Raw genomic sequence first — 16,266 nt, forward strand, 5'->3', positions numbered from 1 at the left:
CAGTACCTACCTCCATCAGGTTTTAGATACAGCTGCAAATCCTTCGTATATCAAAGCTCTGAAGTACTTGTATTAAAAAATAAGTTGTTGAGCCTAATCAGCAGCACAAACACACTGTTTAATTGTTAATTGGTAGAGTTGTAACAATGAATTTAAACAGCAGAGGAAGCATTCTAAGATGAGGAGTTTTTGACCAGTTGTGCCTTTTAACCAGAACCCTCTATTCCTCTTGTAATGAGAAAACAGAAAACACCGCTATCCCCTCACTGGGGACAAACACCAATTAACATATCACTTAAATCAAATCAGCTACCTTCAGAAAACTGCTACCAGCAGAGACCAGCTAACGGATTAAGGGAGAGAGCACATCTCTGAATGCCCTACCCAGAAAGGAAGTAGAAAAGACAGACTAGAGTTCATTATTTTTTGTGGGAGGAAAGGTCATTACTGCAAGATCATGTAAGCAAGGTCCTGGAGAGCAAATATTGCAGGTTCTTTCCTCTCAAAGGGAGGAAAACTCTCTGCCAGCTAACTGGAACAAAATCTGTAGTGAAGCCTTTTAAACAAATACCACCTCCATCCCACAGAATGGAAACAATTAAAGCCTTTGGTTTTTAATTTATTTAACAACACTGTTGAAATGATCTTGGTTATGAACCAAAGGGTAACTCAAAATTTCCTTTGAGGCATTATTATTTTAAGTGGTTTAACATAAAGTGCATGATACAGTAATTGCACACCATATGCTTTCTGTGTTTTGGTGAGAAGAGGCTGCCAGATGGGCTTTGATACTTCTAGCTTGAAATGTCTGACTGGAAAAGAGTAGAAGAAAGAAAAAGTGCCAGGGTCACACTAAACAATTCTGTTTCTCATTTCATAAAGTATGTTGTATTTGCAGTGCTGCCGAGTTCTTATCAGATGAGAAAGATGTTAACTAAAAGTAAAGTTGTAGAGCGTGCTCGAGAAACTAAAGTATCACAGCCCAATTTGAGTTCTGACAAGCCATAAAGGCGGTAAGTTTGTAGCCTAAACCAGTGGATGGCTCTTCACTCTTCTCCTCCTGCCATTATGCAGAAAGAAATGACTTGGGAGTAATTCTCTTGCTTATCTTACAGGCTCTGATTCGGAGAAAAAGGACAGAGATGATACCTAAAACTAAAAGCACTTCCTAGCATACATAAAGAGAAGATAAAACAGTCAAAAAAGCTCATTTAAAGCTTGCAACCATTTCAATCTTTGCAGCAGCGCTGTATTCAAGTTCAAAGAACAAGCAGGCTTGGGAAGGCAAATATTTAGGTAGGTCTTCTACAAAACAGTTAGGCAGTACGAGAGACATTTGGCAGCTAGACTTCTCTGCATTATGACCCAACATCATTTAGCACTTCACTCTCGGAGACACCACGTGGTGGAGCAGATGCAGACAAGGTATCTAACGTGATAACAGAGCTCCCCCAACGTTTTTTTAAGAGTTAACTCTGGGGTCCTGGTCAAATTCTACCAGAAAGATCTTTAGAAATGAGCTTTAAATCAAGAAAAGCCATTTGACTTTTGATAAGACTACTTATAAAAAAAATCCTGTTCTGCCTTTTTAACTCCCCCGGCTTTTTGCTGTGACACAGCATTCTTCTGGTCCTTCCTAACTTCTGCCCTGCACACACTGAACAAGCTGATTTCATTTCAAAGAGGATAACAGTTTCTCACTACCAGAAATCAAGGATGCTCGCTACTTACTGGAAAAAAAGTTTGTTGCTGATTTTCAGACACTCTCTACCCATGCTATCAGCTCTTAACAGTAAACAGAGTATTTTCTCCATCCTCGAATACCTCCGTGTCAGGAAATAACTAGGATATCCTTGCCCACTACATAAATTAGTATCCTGCTATACAAAACGAGCTACGGGAGGACTAATCACTGACATACTGACCTGGCAATTTTAACTCTACAAAAGAAAGCACTACAAGCAAAGTTGCAATAGCCAGAACAAAGCTTCCAAGTACCAGCACCCCTGTGTCTGCCATGACAGCAACACTGCAATCAGAGCTGCTGATGTACTGGATGTGAGCATGACTGTTTGTAGAGAGGGGGCACTGAAAGTCACCCAAATAGCTGACAATCTGCTTTCTACTCAGCTTACTATGCTTTGGACAGGGTAAAAAACTTGCCTTGTGGTGCTGCACTCTCCAGATGCTCTCACTTTGCATTTCTTTTTGTGACACAACCAAATTATTAGTAAGAGCCTCCTTCACAGAGCTTGAACTCCTTGGGAGCCCTTCCAGCAAGGAAGAAAAATGCAGTCAGTGTTTATACAGCATAAACTGCTCCTTCGCAGTGAAGACGGAGTCATTTAGAAGCAACTAAATCTTTGGTTTTCTGTTTTGAAAATCAGATGACCAACTGGAGCTATCCAAGCAAGTAGCCACTTGATTCAATTTCTTTTGGGTCTGATTATTTACAACAGGCTTCACTCACACTTTGGAGAGAGGTTTGAGAAGATCATGCATTTAAAGCACTGTGAACAGGCATTCATACCACTGCCAAAGAGGAAAAACGCCCTTGGAGTCTTCTTGTAACTGCAAAGAAAATCTTTCATTTTCTATGGAGAACTTCCCAAAATAAGAAGAATGTTCAGCTATACTAAAAACTGCAGAGGAGGGAAAAGGGTGATGGACACAATATTTTGGTAACTGAAATGTACATCGCAGAAATCCTAGTGGACATAAATACCAGTGGACAAACAGCACAAAAAGAGAAGATGAACATCTCAGATTGCTGAACGTCAGTTAGAGAGCATAACTCAAGAGAGATGATCTGTAGCAACCGGGGTTCACAGATTCACATAAAACTTAACTTCAGAATAACGTTATTTCCCATATATCCACATTAGGATTTTATTTACTTATTACTTTCCTGCAATACAGCCTCCTTTTTCGCCTCTTAGGAATGAATGCATTTTTGCTTCGGGAAGTTCATAAAAATAAGACTGATAATAAACCAAGGTTGGGTTGGGTTATTATTTTTTTTTCTTACTGTGTTAAAAACCCATTCACAACTTACAACTTCTTCCTCAGAAAACATTTTACAACTCTACTTTGCGCTTTGACCATGTGAAACCATGCTAAAAAACAACATACTGAGAAATACATTGGTAAACACAGGCCCACTGAAGGAAATATCCAACTACGCAGGCGTTAACGAGTGAAGGAAGAGATGGTTGGATAAGCATGTTAATAATGGCAGAAAATACATAAAATATGTTAATCAAAACCAGGCAGATTATCATTCTGTGTGCATGGGGATCAGATTTTCAACACTGCTATGAGTTCCTTTTATTCAAAGGCACATCTCTACTTACTTGGTTAGCTTATGGCCTTTCATTGCTACGAGGAAATCTCTCACAGTCTCAGGACTCTGGTATCTACAGGGTGTTTTCGAAATGTACTTCAGTGTCTGCAAGGGACAGAAAGAAAGTACACATTATTTCACAGATACTATTTGCTTTACCAGCCGCGTATGAAACAAGCTGATTATTGAAAAGTCTCCTCAGTACTACTCAGAAAAACTGGAAAAGTCAATTCAGGTTTTGGGGTTTGGCTTTCTTTTCTTTTTTTTTTTTTTAACAGTGGGAAGTGCTGTCACAGATGACACAGATCACTCACATGTTTCTGTCTTCGGTAAGACTACACTGGTATCTGCTGAGGGAGTAAGAAACAGGTAATACGTAACTACAACTTTATGTGATGACAATTATATTAGCAATTTCCAAAAGTCCAGAAAGCCCCGGTGAATTCATTCCATAAAGACAGGACCCAATCAGCTCATGACATACCCAGGTGAGAATTACAGCTTTGACTACTCCCTCTGTGGTTCTGGATGCCATTCATCTCATCTGTTCAAAGCCCAAAGTTGTATGTTGAAGAGCACAGGAAAGCAGTGAGTTTTAGCTCTGTCTACTAAAAAACCATCTGCTTGCGAAAGACATTTGCTTTCTTGGTTTGAAATAATCTCAGGTGATGCTAAGACTGTGATCAACACATACAGCAGTGCTGAGTAGTATCACTCAGATCTACTTTTCAACATCAACAAACATTTACAAATTCAAAGCTAGTTTAAAAAGATACACGGTTTGGGGGTTTTTTGGTGTTTTGTTGGTTTGGGTTTTTTTTTTGTTTTCTTTTGTTTTTTCAAAGCAATAACACTCAGAAAAGTTGAATACTATTCATCCTTAAAACCATGTTACTTTCTGCCAAGTTTTCACGTGCTCAGTGCCAGGGATGCTCTCACTGCCAACTCACTAAGCTCTCCAACCTGTGGTTGTTTTCAACAATATATGTATTTGACAACGCTTTCTTAAAGTTCATAGAAGCAGGTTAGATAGGTTGTCAAGAAAATCTGCAAGAAGAGTGTAGTATTAGAAATGGTTATCTGACCTGAGACAATTTACTTTTGTTGCATTTTTTACACGTAACACCCACCAACCTCAGCTAACTTTTGCAGCAGGTGTTACATGTTTTATTTAAAAAAACATGACACCTGGCAGACATGTAACACAAAATGTAATTTGACCTGAGTAAAAAAAAATTGTTGATTAAAAAAAACCAAAACCAACACACAAATTCTAGTTCACAGCTGTCTTTTGACTGGAAATAGCTTAGAATCTTCCTGAATGTTGCTTGTTGCTTGGAATAGATCCCAAAATAAAGAGCTGGACATAACGAGCGTCAATGGAAAAGTCAAGGAAATCCTTGCACTGTCTGCATCGTGTGCATCAGAAATGGAATGATTTAAAAGAGTATTGGCAATGCTTCATCTGCTGATACTGCATAGCTATATATAAAGCTTAAAAGTATCAATACACTAACTGGATTGCAAATACAGAGACATGCAGTAGGATGCCACGTGTAGAGATTATCTATAATAATAAACAACTATAAAATTCTATATGATGCTGTTTGAGTTTCTTTTTCAGAACATCTTTAAACTGAATATTTATATTTGAAAAATCAGAAGCCAAAAAAGCTGAATCAGTATTCACAGAGCAGAAAATAACAGATACCGGGCAAAAAATGAGCTACAATATCAGTATGGCAAATAAGAAAATATGCAAATGTATTTCCCAGCTATTTTCATTAAAATCTGTTATAATTTTAAAATGCTGGGTAAAGGAAAAAAGACTTCAACACCACAGGATAATTCATCCTACGTAACAGATAGTGTTGATGAAATATGAATCACTAGCATTCTCAAGGACCAGTTTCACTGGATTACTGAGAAAAACATTAAAAGCACAATAAGGTGTTAGATAACTCTCTCTTCTGTAAGCTCTGTCTGAACTGTTCAGATAAAAGGAAGTTATTATTCCCCAATAATGCCCCAATCATATTGCCGTGTAATAAAATTATTTAATAGGAGTAATTTATTTTCCAGTTCAGCCTTTTTTTCCTAGCAATTTCACATCAATTAAAATGCCAGACATAGAGCAAAACATAGGTCCAGTTTAGCCAGGTCCACCTAGTTATTTCAGTACCAACGGATCCAGCCTACACAGCTCATGAAGATATACTCAACATGAACAAAGACAATCCCGCAAGATCAAATTCTCGTTTTCTTTCAGTCAAATGTAGAGGAAATACACCTAGAGTTTACACCAGCTTCACTCCATGCACAGAAACGAGCATCCTATAGGTATCTAACGTGTAGCGATATAATGAGGCAATTAGAGCTTTAAGGTGCGTTCTGACAAAACATACTTACAGGATCTTTCTCAGCTGTTTCACAGAGGTCCAGGAAGAGACTCTTAGTCTCCATGAAGATTTAAATTAGATATGTTTTTGTAAGCCCCTATTTTGTTGAACATGAGGCTTAGGAATTACAACTCTATACCTTTTCAAACAAAGCCAGAACTAAAACAAAAACAAAGCCTAGGCCAAATCTCATCCACATGAGTAGTTTCACTGCTCAACGGATTTACTCATGCAAGCAAGGCAAACTGCTTTCAGCTCGTTGCCAGTCGTGGTGCTACTCATGCACTTCTCTGACACAGGCACAATAGGTCACACTGCAAGTCTGTAACGAAGTTGCTAATTTGAGATATTTCAAATATTAATAGTTGTATTAGACAATTTTAAAAGTTCTTCCTAGCAACAGATTAAACACTTATTACCAATCTGGCATCCAACTGATGTTGCTATCTGTGATTTTGCTATTCTTCTGACAAAAAAAAGGAAAAATTTAGTTGGAAATTATTAGTTTAATTCTGTTAATAAAAAAGTACCGTATGTGATGTGCGCCTCAGCTTTGAAATCATGATTACATGGTATCATCAGTTCATCAGATGATAGCAAATTCTGCCCTGGGTCTTAAAAGGATACAGTATTTGGAATTTTAAAAACCCCACAAAACCAAACAGTTAAAAAACAGGGCGGGAGGCGGGGCAGTGTATTCTTTTTGTGATAGATTTTAATAAGAGTCGTTGCATACCTCTGCCCTGACCGTGCAGTTAGCCTGCAACCTGAATAAACGGACCACAGAAAAGTGGCAAATAAAATATTTCACTGTGTTTTTTTAACAGGGAAAAATTGATACAAAAATATTAATATATAGACCTAAGAATGTTAATTAGTCTGGCTTGGGCTAATTTGCAAAGGAATTTCACAGTGCTACTCACTTCATACATGATTGTGTTCAGATTCTGCTGACCAGAGCTCTGCTTGTTTTTCCCACTTTCTTTGCGCTGCTGCTTAAGATCAGTAAGTAACTGGAACACCTGGGGAAAAAAAAATAAAGTGCTTTAGACCATTTGAGACTACCTAAACATATTACAGCAGGAAAACATAAATGAACAGTGCAAAATCCTATCAACCAAACAACAAAAAAAGTGTAATTTCTTTGGCGAGAGCACCAGCAATTGAAATGAAAAATGCTTTGGTACCAGAACGATGAATAGGTATGTAAATTGTTTTTTTTTTTAAAATTATGATTTTAAAAGATGATTAATCATAAAAAGATTAATATATTCTACCTGTTTATCGTATCTAATGTCCTGAACAGAGCTGGGTCATACCCTGCCATACTGGCACAGAGCTCCCATTTAAATGAGAGATGCCTGAAGCAAAGTGTCACGCAAGTTCACGGCCCTACTGGATTTGTTATGCCAGATGTTATTAAAATGGATATTATTAAAATGGACATGTATTCTGTCTCACAGAGACACAATTTTACATTATTCACAAAAAAAAAATAAAATAAACTACAACTGTCACACTGCCAGGAACCAACTAAATAAAGGCTTGACCTATAGATGCTCCTGAGATCAGTGATCCTATTGTAAATTCCCATGGAGTTACTCATAATAGTAAATGTTATAGTGACCAGCATGCTGTTACGGCATGTTAAGCCACAAAGACTAAATTAGCTCCCTATTTCATCACAACAGTGTAACACAAGCAGACATTCCTGACAAGAATGAAATAAAGTTGTCTTTGCATTTATGATGTGCTGAATATTAACGCAGGAGCGATTCCGAGGGCAAGTCTGAAGGCAAGGAAGACATCTGATTTTTGCAACTGTGTTTTGTCAAATCTGTTGCAACACTGCAACGTCTTTACTCGTCACAGCTAATTATGCAGCAAAATGTTGGGACAGCATCATAGTTACTCTTTTGTTCCCACATTAAATGACAGCAGGTGATCTGATTTCCTCAGATGTTTTTGGTTCAGGCTTTACAGTACATCCAGATCCAACACCCACTGCAAAGTAACAGACCACTTCTTGCTGTTTATCTCCTAATTTTTAACTGGTTTCGCTCAAGATCCAGATCCAATGGCATTAGAAACTGGCAAGTCCATAGAAACAAGAATACAAACACTTCTAGACAGCGAGAAATAAGAACATAACCAGCTATGAATCCTGCATCTACTTTGTACTGCATCTTCTATGAGAAAGGAACATCTCTCAACCCTGCCTTGAAAGCCAAAACCCAAGCTGTGAACTTTTACCTAATAAATATTTGAAGAAAGTGACAACAAAACACAAAACGACAACTCCAAACTCACAGAAGAAATGTAGGCATGGAACATACAACGTGTCACTCCTGAATACTCCTTTCAAATACCACTTTCTGTGCAAAACATTACCTCCATAAAGAGAACGTTAACTATGCCAGTCACAGTGCAACCGGAAAGAGGAGCAAACAGAAAGGGATCGGCAGTTTTAGGGGAATCGGTACTTCAAAGAGCAGTGAAACGGCCATGCCCCAAAGCCTATCGCTGCAAACACTGCAAATCCCCTCCTGCAAAGAGTCAAAACGCTACACGCACGACAACTGCTGCGGAAGGGAAACAAGACGTAAGCACTCTCCTCAGGAACTTTGTTTTCCACTTCCTTTTCCTCTTTTTCAACACACACAGTACACTCATCAACAAATAAAACCTCAGCTGAAGAAAGTTCTGACTGAAAGCATGAAGAATGGATTCTGCAACTCTCCATATTCTGGACTACACCGTGAAGACCCCTACAAATTTTACATAATCTGGCTGACACCACTTGAACCTCAGCAAGCAGTAATACCTAGATTCCAACAAACACCCCAGCAAACGATGAAGAAGGAAGCAGAGATGATTTTGCAATAAATAATCTCTGAAATACTTGCTATTTTCTGTACTGCATTAGCACATGTTTTTAACAAACGGGCACTTAACACCAGTTTGGCTGACACAGTATCATTTATTTGTCAGGCAAGACAGCTCTTTCCAAGCACCTCATTAAAGCCCTTTAACAGTCACCAGATGGTTGCTCTGCTGTACGCAGACAGAGGCAGCTCCAGATAAAACACTTCAAGATTTATTTCAGAATAGAACGAAACAGCTGTGCAACTTTCAAGCTTCAGCAATAAAATAATATAAACAAAGTACTTGGGTTATTAAAACTGTTCAAAAAAATTACATTAATAAACAAAGCACTGAGATCTTTCCATCACCTAGCTGAAGGTAAACCAACAAGAACACTACATTTCTTTCTACCTCACTAAAAAAATACCTTTAACTCAGGAGAGAGGAACATGGTTCAGAAGTTATCTACACTAGAAATTATTTTTTGATTTGTTGTATGTATGGCAATATTCATTGTTTGTTATGACAGGGCACCGGAGCTTCCTCCAGACGAAGGTACATCACTGGCTTCTAGAAGTGTTTATCGTGAGCAACACATCTCAGATCAAACTGCCTCACCCTCACTATAACCTAACCTGCTTGGGGAAGACCTCAAGATCTTAAAAAAAAATACTGTCAAGCTTTCATGGGTGTAAGACTGCACTTCCAGTAGCACTGGCTTCAATACAATTATGGTTTACTAAGTTACAGGCTCTCATATGAAACTGCACATCACAAGGTTAAAGTGAAATATGAAACACTGATTCTAGCAGCAGCCATCCGTGAAAAATGTTTGAAAATTGCTGCATGAATTTTTATTTGCAATATTAAACAGACTCCAGCAATCAGTGTGACACTCACTCGATGATATACTGGCTTGTCATAAGATTAAACTGGAAAAAAAAAATTAAAAAAAGATAATTTGGACATTGCTGCTCAGTGACATAGGTGACAACATTCCCAATTTGGGATTTGATGCCCTACACGTCACATAAACCACCGGTGAAGCCAGTGCACTCACCCAAATACACAACCGTTCAAAGATGTGGAGAATCAAATGCTAAATAACAAACCATCACACCCAGGAGGACTCAACAATCTCACTACACAGCAACACTGTGAATACAGCAAGGCTGAACTTAAAGTTACCGACGTTCTAAAGATCTGCTCCTCACCTATTCGAAAAACATATTTATATCTGGTTTTACAGATTTGGAAGCAAGCAAACAGTAATACAGTACCCATCACTAGAGAAAAATCAGTCATTTTCTAGAAAATTAGATTTTCTTTAAAAAGCTTTTTCCTTAATAACAAATCAAATGCAGGGCTGTGGAAATCACATGCAGGTCTTGCTGACTGCCACTGGCAATTTTCACCTTCCACAGCAGTATACAGGTGACTGATTACAGCTTTAAACCATTGGTTTAAAACCAGGACACAGATAAACTTACCTCAAAGTTACTTAGCAATGCGGCATTTGCATCTTTTCTAAAAGGAAAAATGAAAACTATTAATTTATGTTCCAAATGAAACTGTCTACAGTTTTTCTTTGCCAAGTCACAGAGACTCTAAAAGAAGAGACACTACTTTCATAAAGTTTAAATAAAAATATATCATCATTAAATCCGATTTTGGTGATTCTACAACTATCAAGTTGTTGCCACCTCTGAAAAAATATTTTTCCATATTTTTAGTAGAATTATTACATAAATATACAGTATATTTTGCACAATTTGCCCCATAAATCATAATACACTTATACAACATAGTCTTCTCAGCCACACTATTTCATTCACTCACCCAATTTTATAAACTAAAACCAACCTAAGCCTCTTCCTTACACAAAAGGGCCTCCAGTTTTACTTGAATAAAGACTGACAGGAAAAAAAATAATTCAGATTACACACAGTTTATTTAGTAGTCAAGAGCATGGAAAAACAGAACACAATTACATTTTAGCACCATGAACATCTGTGTATAGATGTGGTGCTATATTTACACACACTGTACTGAGTTAAAAAAAAAAAAAAATAAATAAAAACAACAAAAAAAAAACCAACCACAAAACTTATTGCATTTCCTCTTTATTTATTCTTTGAATCTTGATGTGCCAATCCCTTTATTAGCAGGGGAAGGCTGAGAGTTTCCCATTTTCCACCAGCCAAACAATTCCCCACTAATTCTGTCCCCATTAAGCAAGAATCCCTATCCAGCGCTGGTAGGCTGAACACACGGAGCGAAGCACTACTGAGACTAACCATGTCTCTATTACTTCCAGACGTTGCAATTTTATACTTTTAAATTTTAAAAGGGGATAAAAACTGACACAGAACATCCTATATTCCCCGAACAACACATTCTGCTGAGCAGTCAGTGGCCACAACAACAGAAGGTTTCCATACAAAAGGAAAAAAAGGCCTTTCTCAGGTCTGTGCAGCAGCTTATGAAAAAAAAAGGAAAAAAAAAAGGTGCAATGTATTGTTAAGCACCGTCAACTGTTTGAATAGAACTGTCACGTTCATCACTTTCAAACGAGTTAAAACGCATCCACAAACTTCCACAGGTTCTATCATTGTTTTTAAATGAAAAGGACCTTCTAAAATACGCTGAGATGAACTTCAACTTCCATTCCGCTGACTGGAGTGAAACTTCAGCAAGTGAGCTCACACACGCATTAGTTTTCATTCATGTTTTACAAACCATATAGCTTTTGTTGTTAGGTAAATGCAATTCTTCAGAATGTTTGCATTCAGGCTATCGTTACAGAAATCCCTATGGATCAAAGACATTCTTTGTTAGAAATAATAATGCTATAGAAGAATTATATAGGGAATTATTCTGTTAAATAAGTGAAAGGGTCATATAGAGTCAATACATTACTATGCAAATGAGTCTGCGAAATCTAGCTGTAAGTTAAATTATTTAAGGCAATTGCTTCTTTCTTAATTCAAAACCACTTTCTCATTCAGAAAAATACTTTTTTTTTTTTTTCTTCTAACAATGGACAGAAAATGAGTCAGTCTCAAATCTTCAACAATTTTTGTTGGGCTGAAATACCAGAATTATAAACTGAAAGAGATCAGTTTCAAAAACTTTTCTCCAGTCCTAACTCTCACGAAGCAACTACCAATTTTACATTCAGAAAACAAGAAATTAAAAATAATGAATTCTAATGTATATTTTTAAATAGTCGACTAAACAATATGCTTATTTTCAATCAGATTAAGAATTAAGCAGAAAGGAAAAAAATATCAAGTTAACATCAAATGTATACACACTTTTTAGAATCTTTAAATAGGTAATATTTGCCCAAATTTCAGTCCAAACCAAAATATTATTGAGAAGGTCTTCTGCATATATCAAAAAATATCTTAGCATATGGCATCACACCTCTAAAAATATCACTTACACTTTATGGTTTTAAATCTACTACTTAAAATACGCTGTGTACTTAAACCACAACATTTCCTGGAGAGTTCTTTTCTCTAGTAACAGATACTTCCGACATGGTAAGAACTTAGGAGAGATTTTCCTACTTGCAGAGCCTCCCTCTACAAAGGCCATCAGGCAGGAGGCAAAAGATTAGAAAGATTAAATCCCAACAGCAATTCAAGTGAAAATTAACTAAACTGTTCCACTCCAATGCAAGGGACATCCACCCACAGCTCAGGAGTTGAGTCCCGGCATCTTCTACCGCTGACGCACCTTCCTATCGGTGCCAAAAGAGAGCACCACTAAAATAAGCTGGGCTACTCAAGGTAATAAAAACCAAGTGGATGTATAAGCAGCACCACAGACTTACTGGTAACGGTATCAAAAGCATTTTTCTCAGCATGGCAAATCCTATCTTTCCTCACACACAACAGCAACTTTGAGCCTGTCTGCACAGCATTTTTCAGTATACAGCAGCAGGATCAGGTCACTTCCCTGCAAGCTGCTACTTGTGTTAAGGGTAAGATAATACAAATCTGTATTTCAATGGATGTTTCTTATTTGTTATCTACTTTCCAATTTTATGTAAAGAAGATTTAGTTATAATAGTACAGAAGATTTAACGACAATAAAGCATCCATGCATAACATCAGCTCAGCTGACTTTGGTGGATGCTCATGTACATCCCACGGGACACACGTCCTCCATGCCCTCATTCACGTGAAACCAGCGCCGCGTACACGCGTGTAACCACACAATGTAACGGGCTTCACACAACTCATGAGAATCAGTTTCTAAGCTTCAAAGTTGGTCAAATCCTACTGCTTTGTGCCCACATGATGCTAATAAGACAGAAACACGCACAGAGCTGTCAGCGTAGGAAGGCAACAAAACTTGCTGCCTGGGACAGTAACCTGAGGGCTGGCCCAAATTATCAGCTAGCCAAAATTTTAACTCGCCTCTTGGGTTTGTAATCGCTGGCATGCATGCATTAGGTTTTCTCCTTCTCCGTATTCAGCTCCTATAATGAGTCCTATACTCCTCCTATACCTGCCACTCACAGGAATTACTCTCTCCCAGAAGCTGTAGCAGAGGATTCGCTTCTCACCTCTCCTGGGACAGAACGGAAAATGGAGTGTGGGGAGACAGGAGGGCAGGGGAGATGGGGGTGGATAGCGGGATTAGAGCCAAGCCACGACACCTTTTGCCCAAAGAAACAGATGCTTTAGCAAGATTTTTAAAGCAAAAAAAAAAAACCCCACCTCCGTTTGCCATCAGAATTCCTGAACACACCGCTGGTCATAGGGGTGTTAAAGGCCAAATATACCCCCCCATATGCCGCTGGCAGGCCCATAGAGATACACCCATATAGATATACCCCCCCAACACACACCCCAGAGGCAGGCCCATAGAGATACCCCCACACGCTGTGGGGAGGCACATATATCCCACTCCCCTCAAACACACACACAGCAGAGGTAGGCCCATATGAATATACAGCCCCCCACCCGAGGCAGGCCCATATAGACATACACCGCCCACACACAGCCCGCCCCCCCCCCCCCCCCCCGAGGCAGGCCCGTATAGACATAACCCACCCACACACACTGCAGGCTGGCCCGTATGGCTATACCCCCCCACCCCAACCCTGGAGCCCCCGCTGCCGCCAGGGAAGGGTCGCAGCTGGCGGGAGGCGGCAGCGGCCCGTCCCCGCGCCCACCCCGCCGCTCCTTACACCTCCATTTTCTCCGCTCCGGGCACGGGGGCCGCGGAACTTCCCCTCACACGCAGTACACACGCAGCCCGCCCGGCAACGGCGTGGAGAGCGTGGGGGAGGCTGAGGTTGAGCTAAAGGAGGTTTTGATAGCTGGGGCGGAAGCGGAAAAGGAAGGAGAAATAAGAAGGGGGAGGGGGAAAAAAAAAAAACAAACCTAAAACAAAAGCAACTGCATTGGCCGGGAATCGAACCCGGGCCTCCCGCGTGGCAGGCGAGAATTCTACCACTGAACCACCAATGCCGCTCGTGATAAAAGTGCCCCCGCCCCCTCAGTTGTAGCTACTCCGGACAGAAAATGTGCGAAAAAGTGTTCTGGAAACCTGCTCGGGACTCTAACAACTCACCACTGTTAAGTATGTTGGCAACGGGAGAATAATATTGCAGAGATCTTTCCAAATAAAATCTCTAGCCACGTGCAAGCAGAATACTGTAAGGCTGAACTAGTTCTGTCCTGCTCCTGTTGACTTTTGAAGCACCTGTACATACATCTTACCAGGCTCATCAGCATCATATGTCTTCTCCTACCATCACTATGATTCTTCCCCACTTAATCTATATGCTATTAAATTCTTCAAGAGCCCTTTTCATTCCCAAGAAAACTGTTGATACCTCATTGAGTGCAAATAGCTGAAAATCCTATTGGCTACAGCAAGGAAAAATGTCTGGCTCTGAGACTGACAGGCAAGGAAACATTAATTGATTTATTTTGCCATTATCTCTCAGGCAAAAGTTGCTATGCACACACACCACCACAAACTCCCTAAGGAGGCACATGCATACCCGCTTTCTTTTTTGCCGCAGGGCTGCAAGAGCAATTTAAGCACCCGAATGTGTTGGACTTCTTGGGCCCATAACCCCAGGCTTGCAATACTAGCACAAAATACACCAGCCACTTTTCTCTCCAGAATCAAGGCAGAAGAAACCCTGCTCTCACTTTGGGATTTTACTTTTCCTTGAGGGGTTGCAAATCTTCAACCAATTTTGAATAACCCGAGCAAACTGCAGCGCTTCAGTGCCGAGACAGTGGGCAACAAACAGCTCCTGGCCCTCCAGGAACCATCAGCAGCAGATACCCAAGTGCTGGGCAAAGCATAAAAGCCTACTGCAAAGCTTTTTCAGCCCTTTTCAGCTGCAGACCCTTAAAAAAGCTTCAGTGGACATGTGAAGCCCATCACATACAGATTGTAGTACAGACAGAAATTAGCTTATACTCCAGAATCATTGTCTCGGAGTCCTATGAAAAAGAGCCAGGAGAAAGGTCTCCAAACTGCAGACTGAAAACCGTTGTCTGACTGAGTGGTAGGATGTAATGGATGCTGTCCTTTTTCATGTCAGGATTAACTGACCTTGTAAGTTGGCCAAAACTGGCACAGCAAATGCTCTGTAACTTCTCTGCCGTGTTTCAAGCCCTACATGTGAAACTGCCTGTACACCAGCTCCCAGCCGGGCGAAAGGCAAGAAAAGAAAAGGAAGGATGTGAGTTTTCATTTGAGAATGTGGTATTTCCAGACTATCAAATTTCAAAATATTGTTCCATAAATCTACTAATCCTTGCCTGCACCCTCTTTAAATAGGGGTTGAAAATCCAGCATATTCATTTTATTTCTCCTTTGCATCTCCTCTTTATATCTCTCCCCCTGCACCAATTTATCATCTTTATTTCCACTGTTTCTCCAAAAGTTTAATTCCAGACCTTTGCTGATGAACTTTTTTTACAATGCATGATGATGGTGCCTGATCCCAGCAGCTGGGAAGAATGACCATAATACAAATGTCTCTCTCAACAGCTTTCAATTTTTTTTTTTCTAAGAGAGATATGCTTCCTAAATATTTTCCAATGGAGGCATATAGCCTGTTAGCATGTAAATACATAAACGAACCAGCTGCTGGTCCACCAACATCACACAAGTGAGAAGGGGAGTATCTAAGAGAGGACTCATTACTCTTACATACAACTGATTAGCTCACTTCGTTTTTAATCGCTGCTCTGTAGGTGTTAGACAGTCATGCTACACTATCCATAGGGAATGCAGACATAGGTTTTTCTAAATGTGCTTAGCATGTCAACATTTTAAGCATTGGCTTGTGATTGTTACCGCTAAGGCTTGGTGAGAGAGGGGCCTCGGTATTAACTATTGAAAGCAGGGGGCCTAGGAAATGCTATCGAAAGCAGATCTGCAGGGTATTTGTATTCTTTGTCATGAAAGATGTTTACTGTATTCAGCATTTCGCTGATCACCCTATAGTGTCTTTTTTTTCTTTTACATTCAAAATTCATTAAACAAAGTTGTTTGGTTTTTTTTAACAAAAAATGTCAGCACCGCTTTCACATCAGTCTAGCTGACGGTGCGTTTGACTAGCACTTTCAGCCCGTAGAGCTTTTTTTTCTTTTTCTAAACCAAAATGAGAGT

At 39.5% G+C, this 16,266-nt stretch overlaps 1 protein-coding gene and 1 non-coding gene across 2 annotated transcripts in view; both read right to left on the reverse strand.

The window, feature by feature from the left end:
* Positions 1-13,941, reverse strand: part of CRCP (CGRP receptor component) — a 32,954-nt gene extending 19,013 nt beyond the window's left edge. Inside the window, exons 1-4 of the mRNA XM_086763310.1 lie at positions 13,814-13,941; positions 10,098-10,134; positions 6,666-6,764; positions 3,354-3,448 (exon numbers count right to left, since the gene is read on the reverse strand). Of these exons, the coding sequence (XP_086619436.1) occupies positions 3,354-3,448; positions 6,666-6,764; positions 10,098-10,134; positions 13,814-13,821 (239 nt within the window). The 5' untranslated portion in view covers positions 13,822-13,941. The remainder of the gene's footprint in view (positions 1-3,353; positions 3,449-6,665; positions 6,765-10,097; positions 10,135-13,813) is intronic.
* An 84-nt stretch (positions 13,942-14,025) lies between these two features.
* Positions 14,026-14,096, reverse strand: TRNAG-GCC (transfer RNA glycine (anticodon GCC)). Its single transcript has one exon. It is a non-coding gene; the product is annotated as a tRNA-Gly (tRNA).
* Between the last annotated feature and the right edge of the window lie 2,170 nt (positions 14,097-16,266).

Source organism: Chlamydotis macqueenii, chromosome 19, assembly GCF_036417535.1.
Source record: "Chlamydotis macqueenii isolate bChlMac1 chromosome 19, bChlMac1.mat, whole genome shotgun sequence".
NCBI lineage: Eukaryota > Metazoa > Chordata > Aves > Otidiformes > Otididae > Chlamydotis > Chlamydotis macqueenii.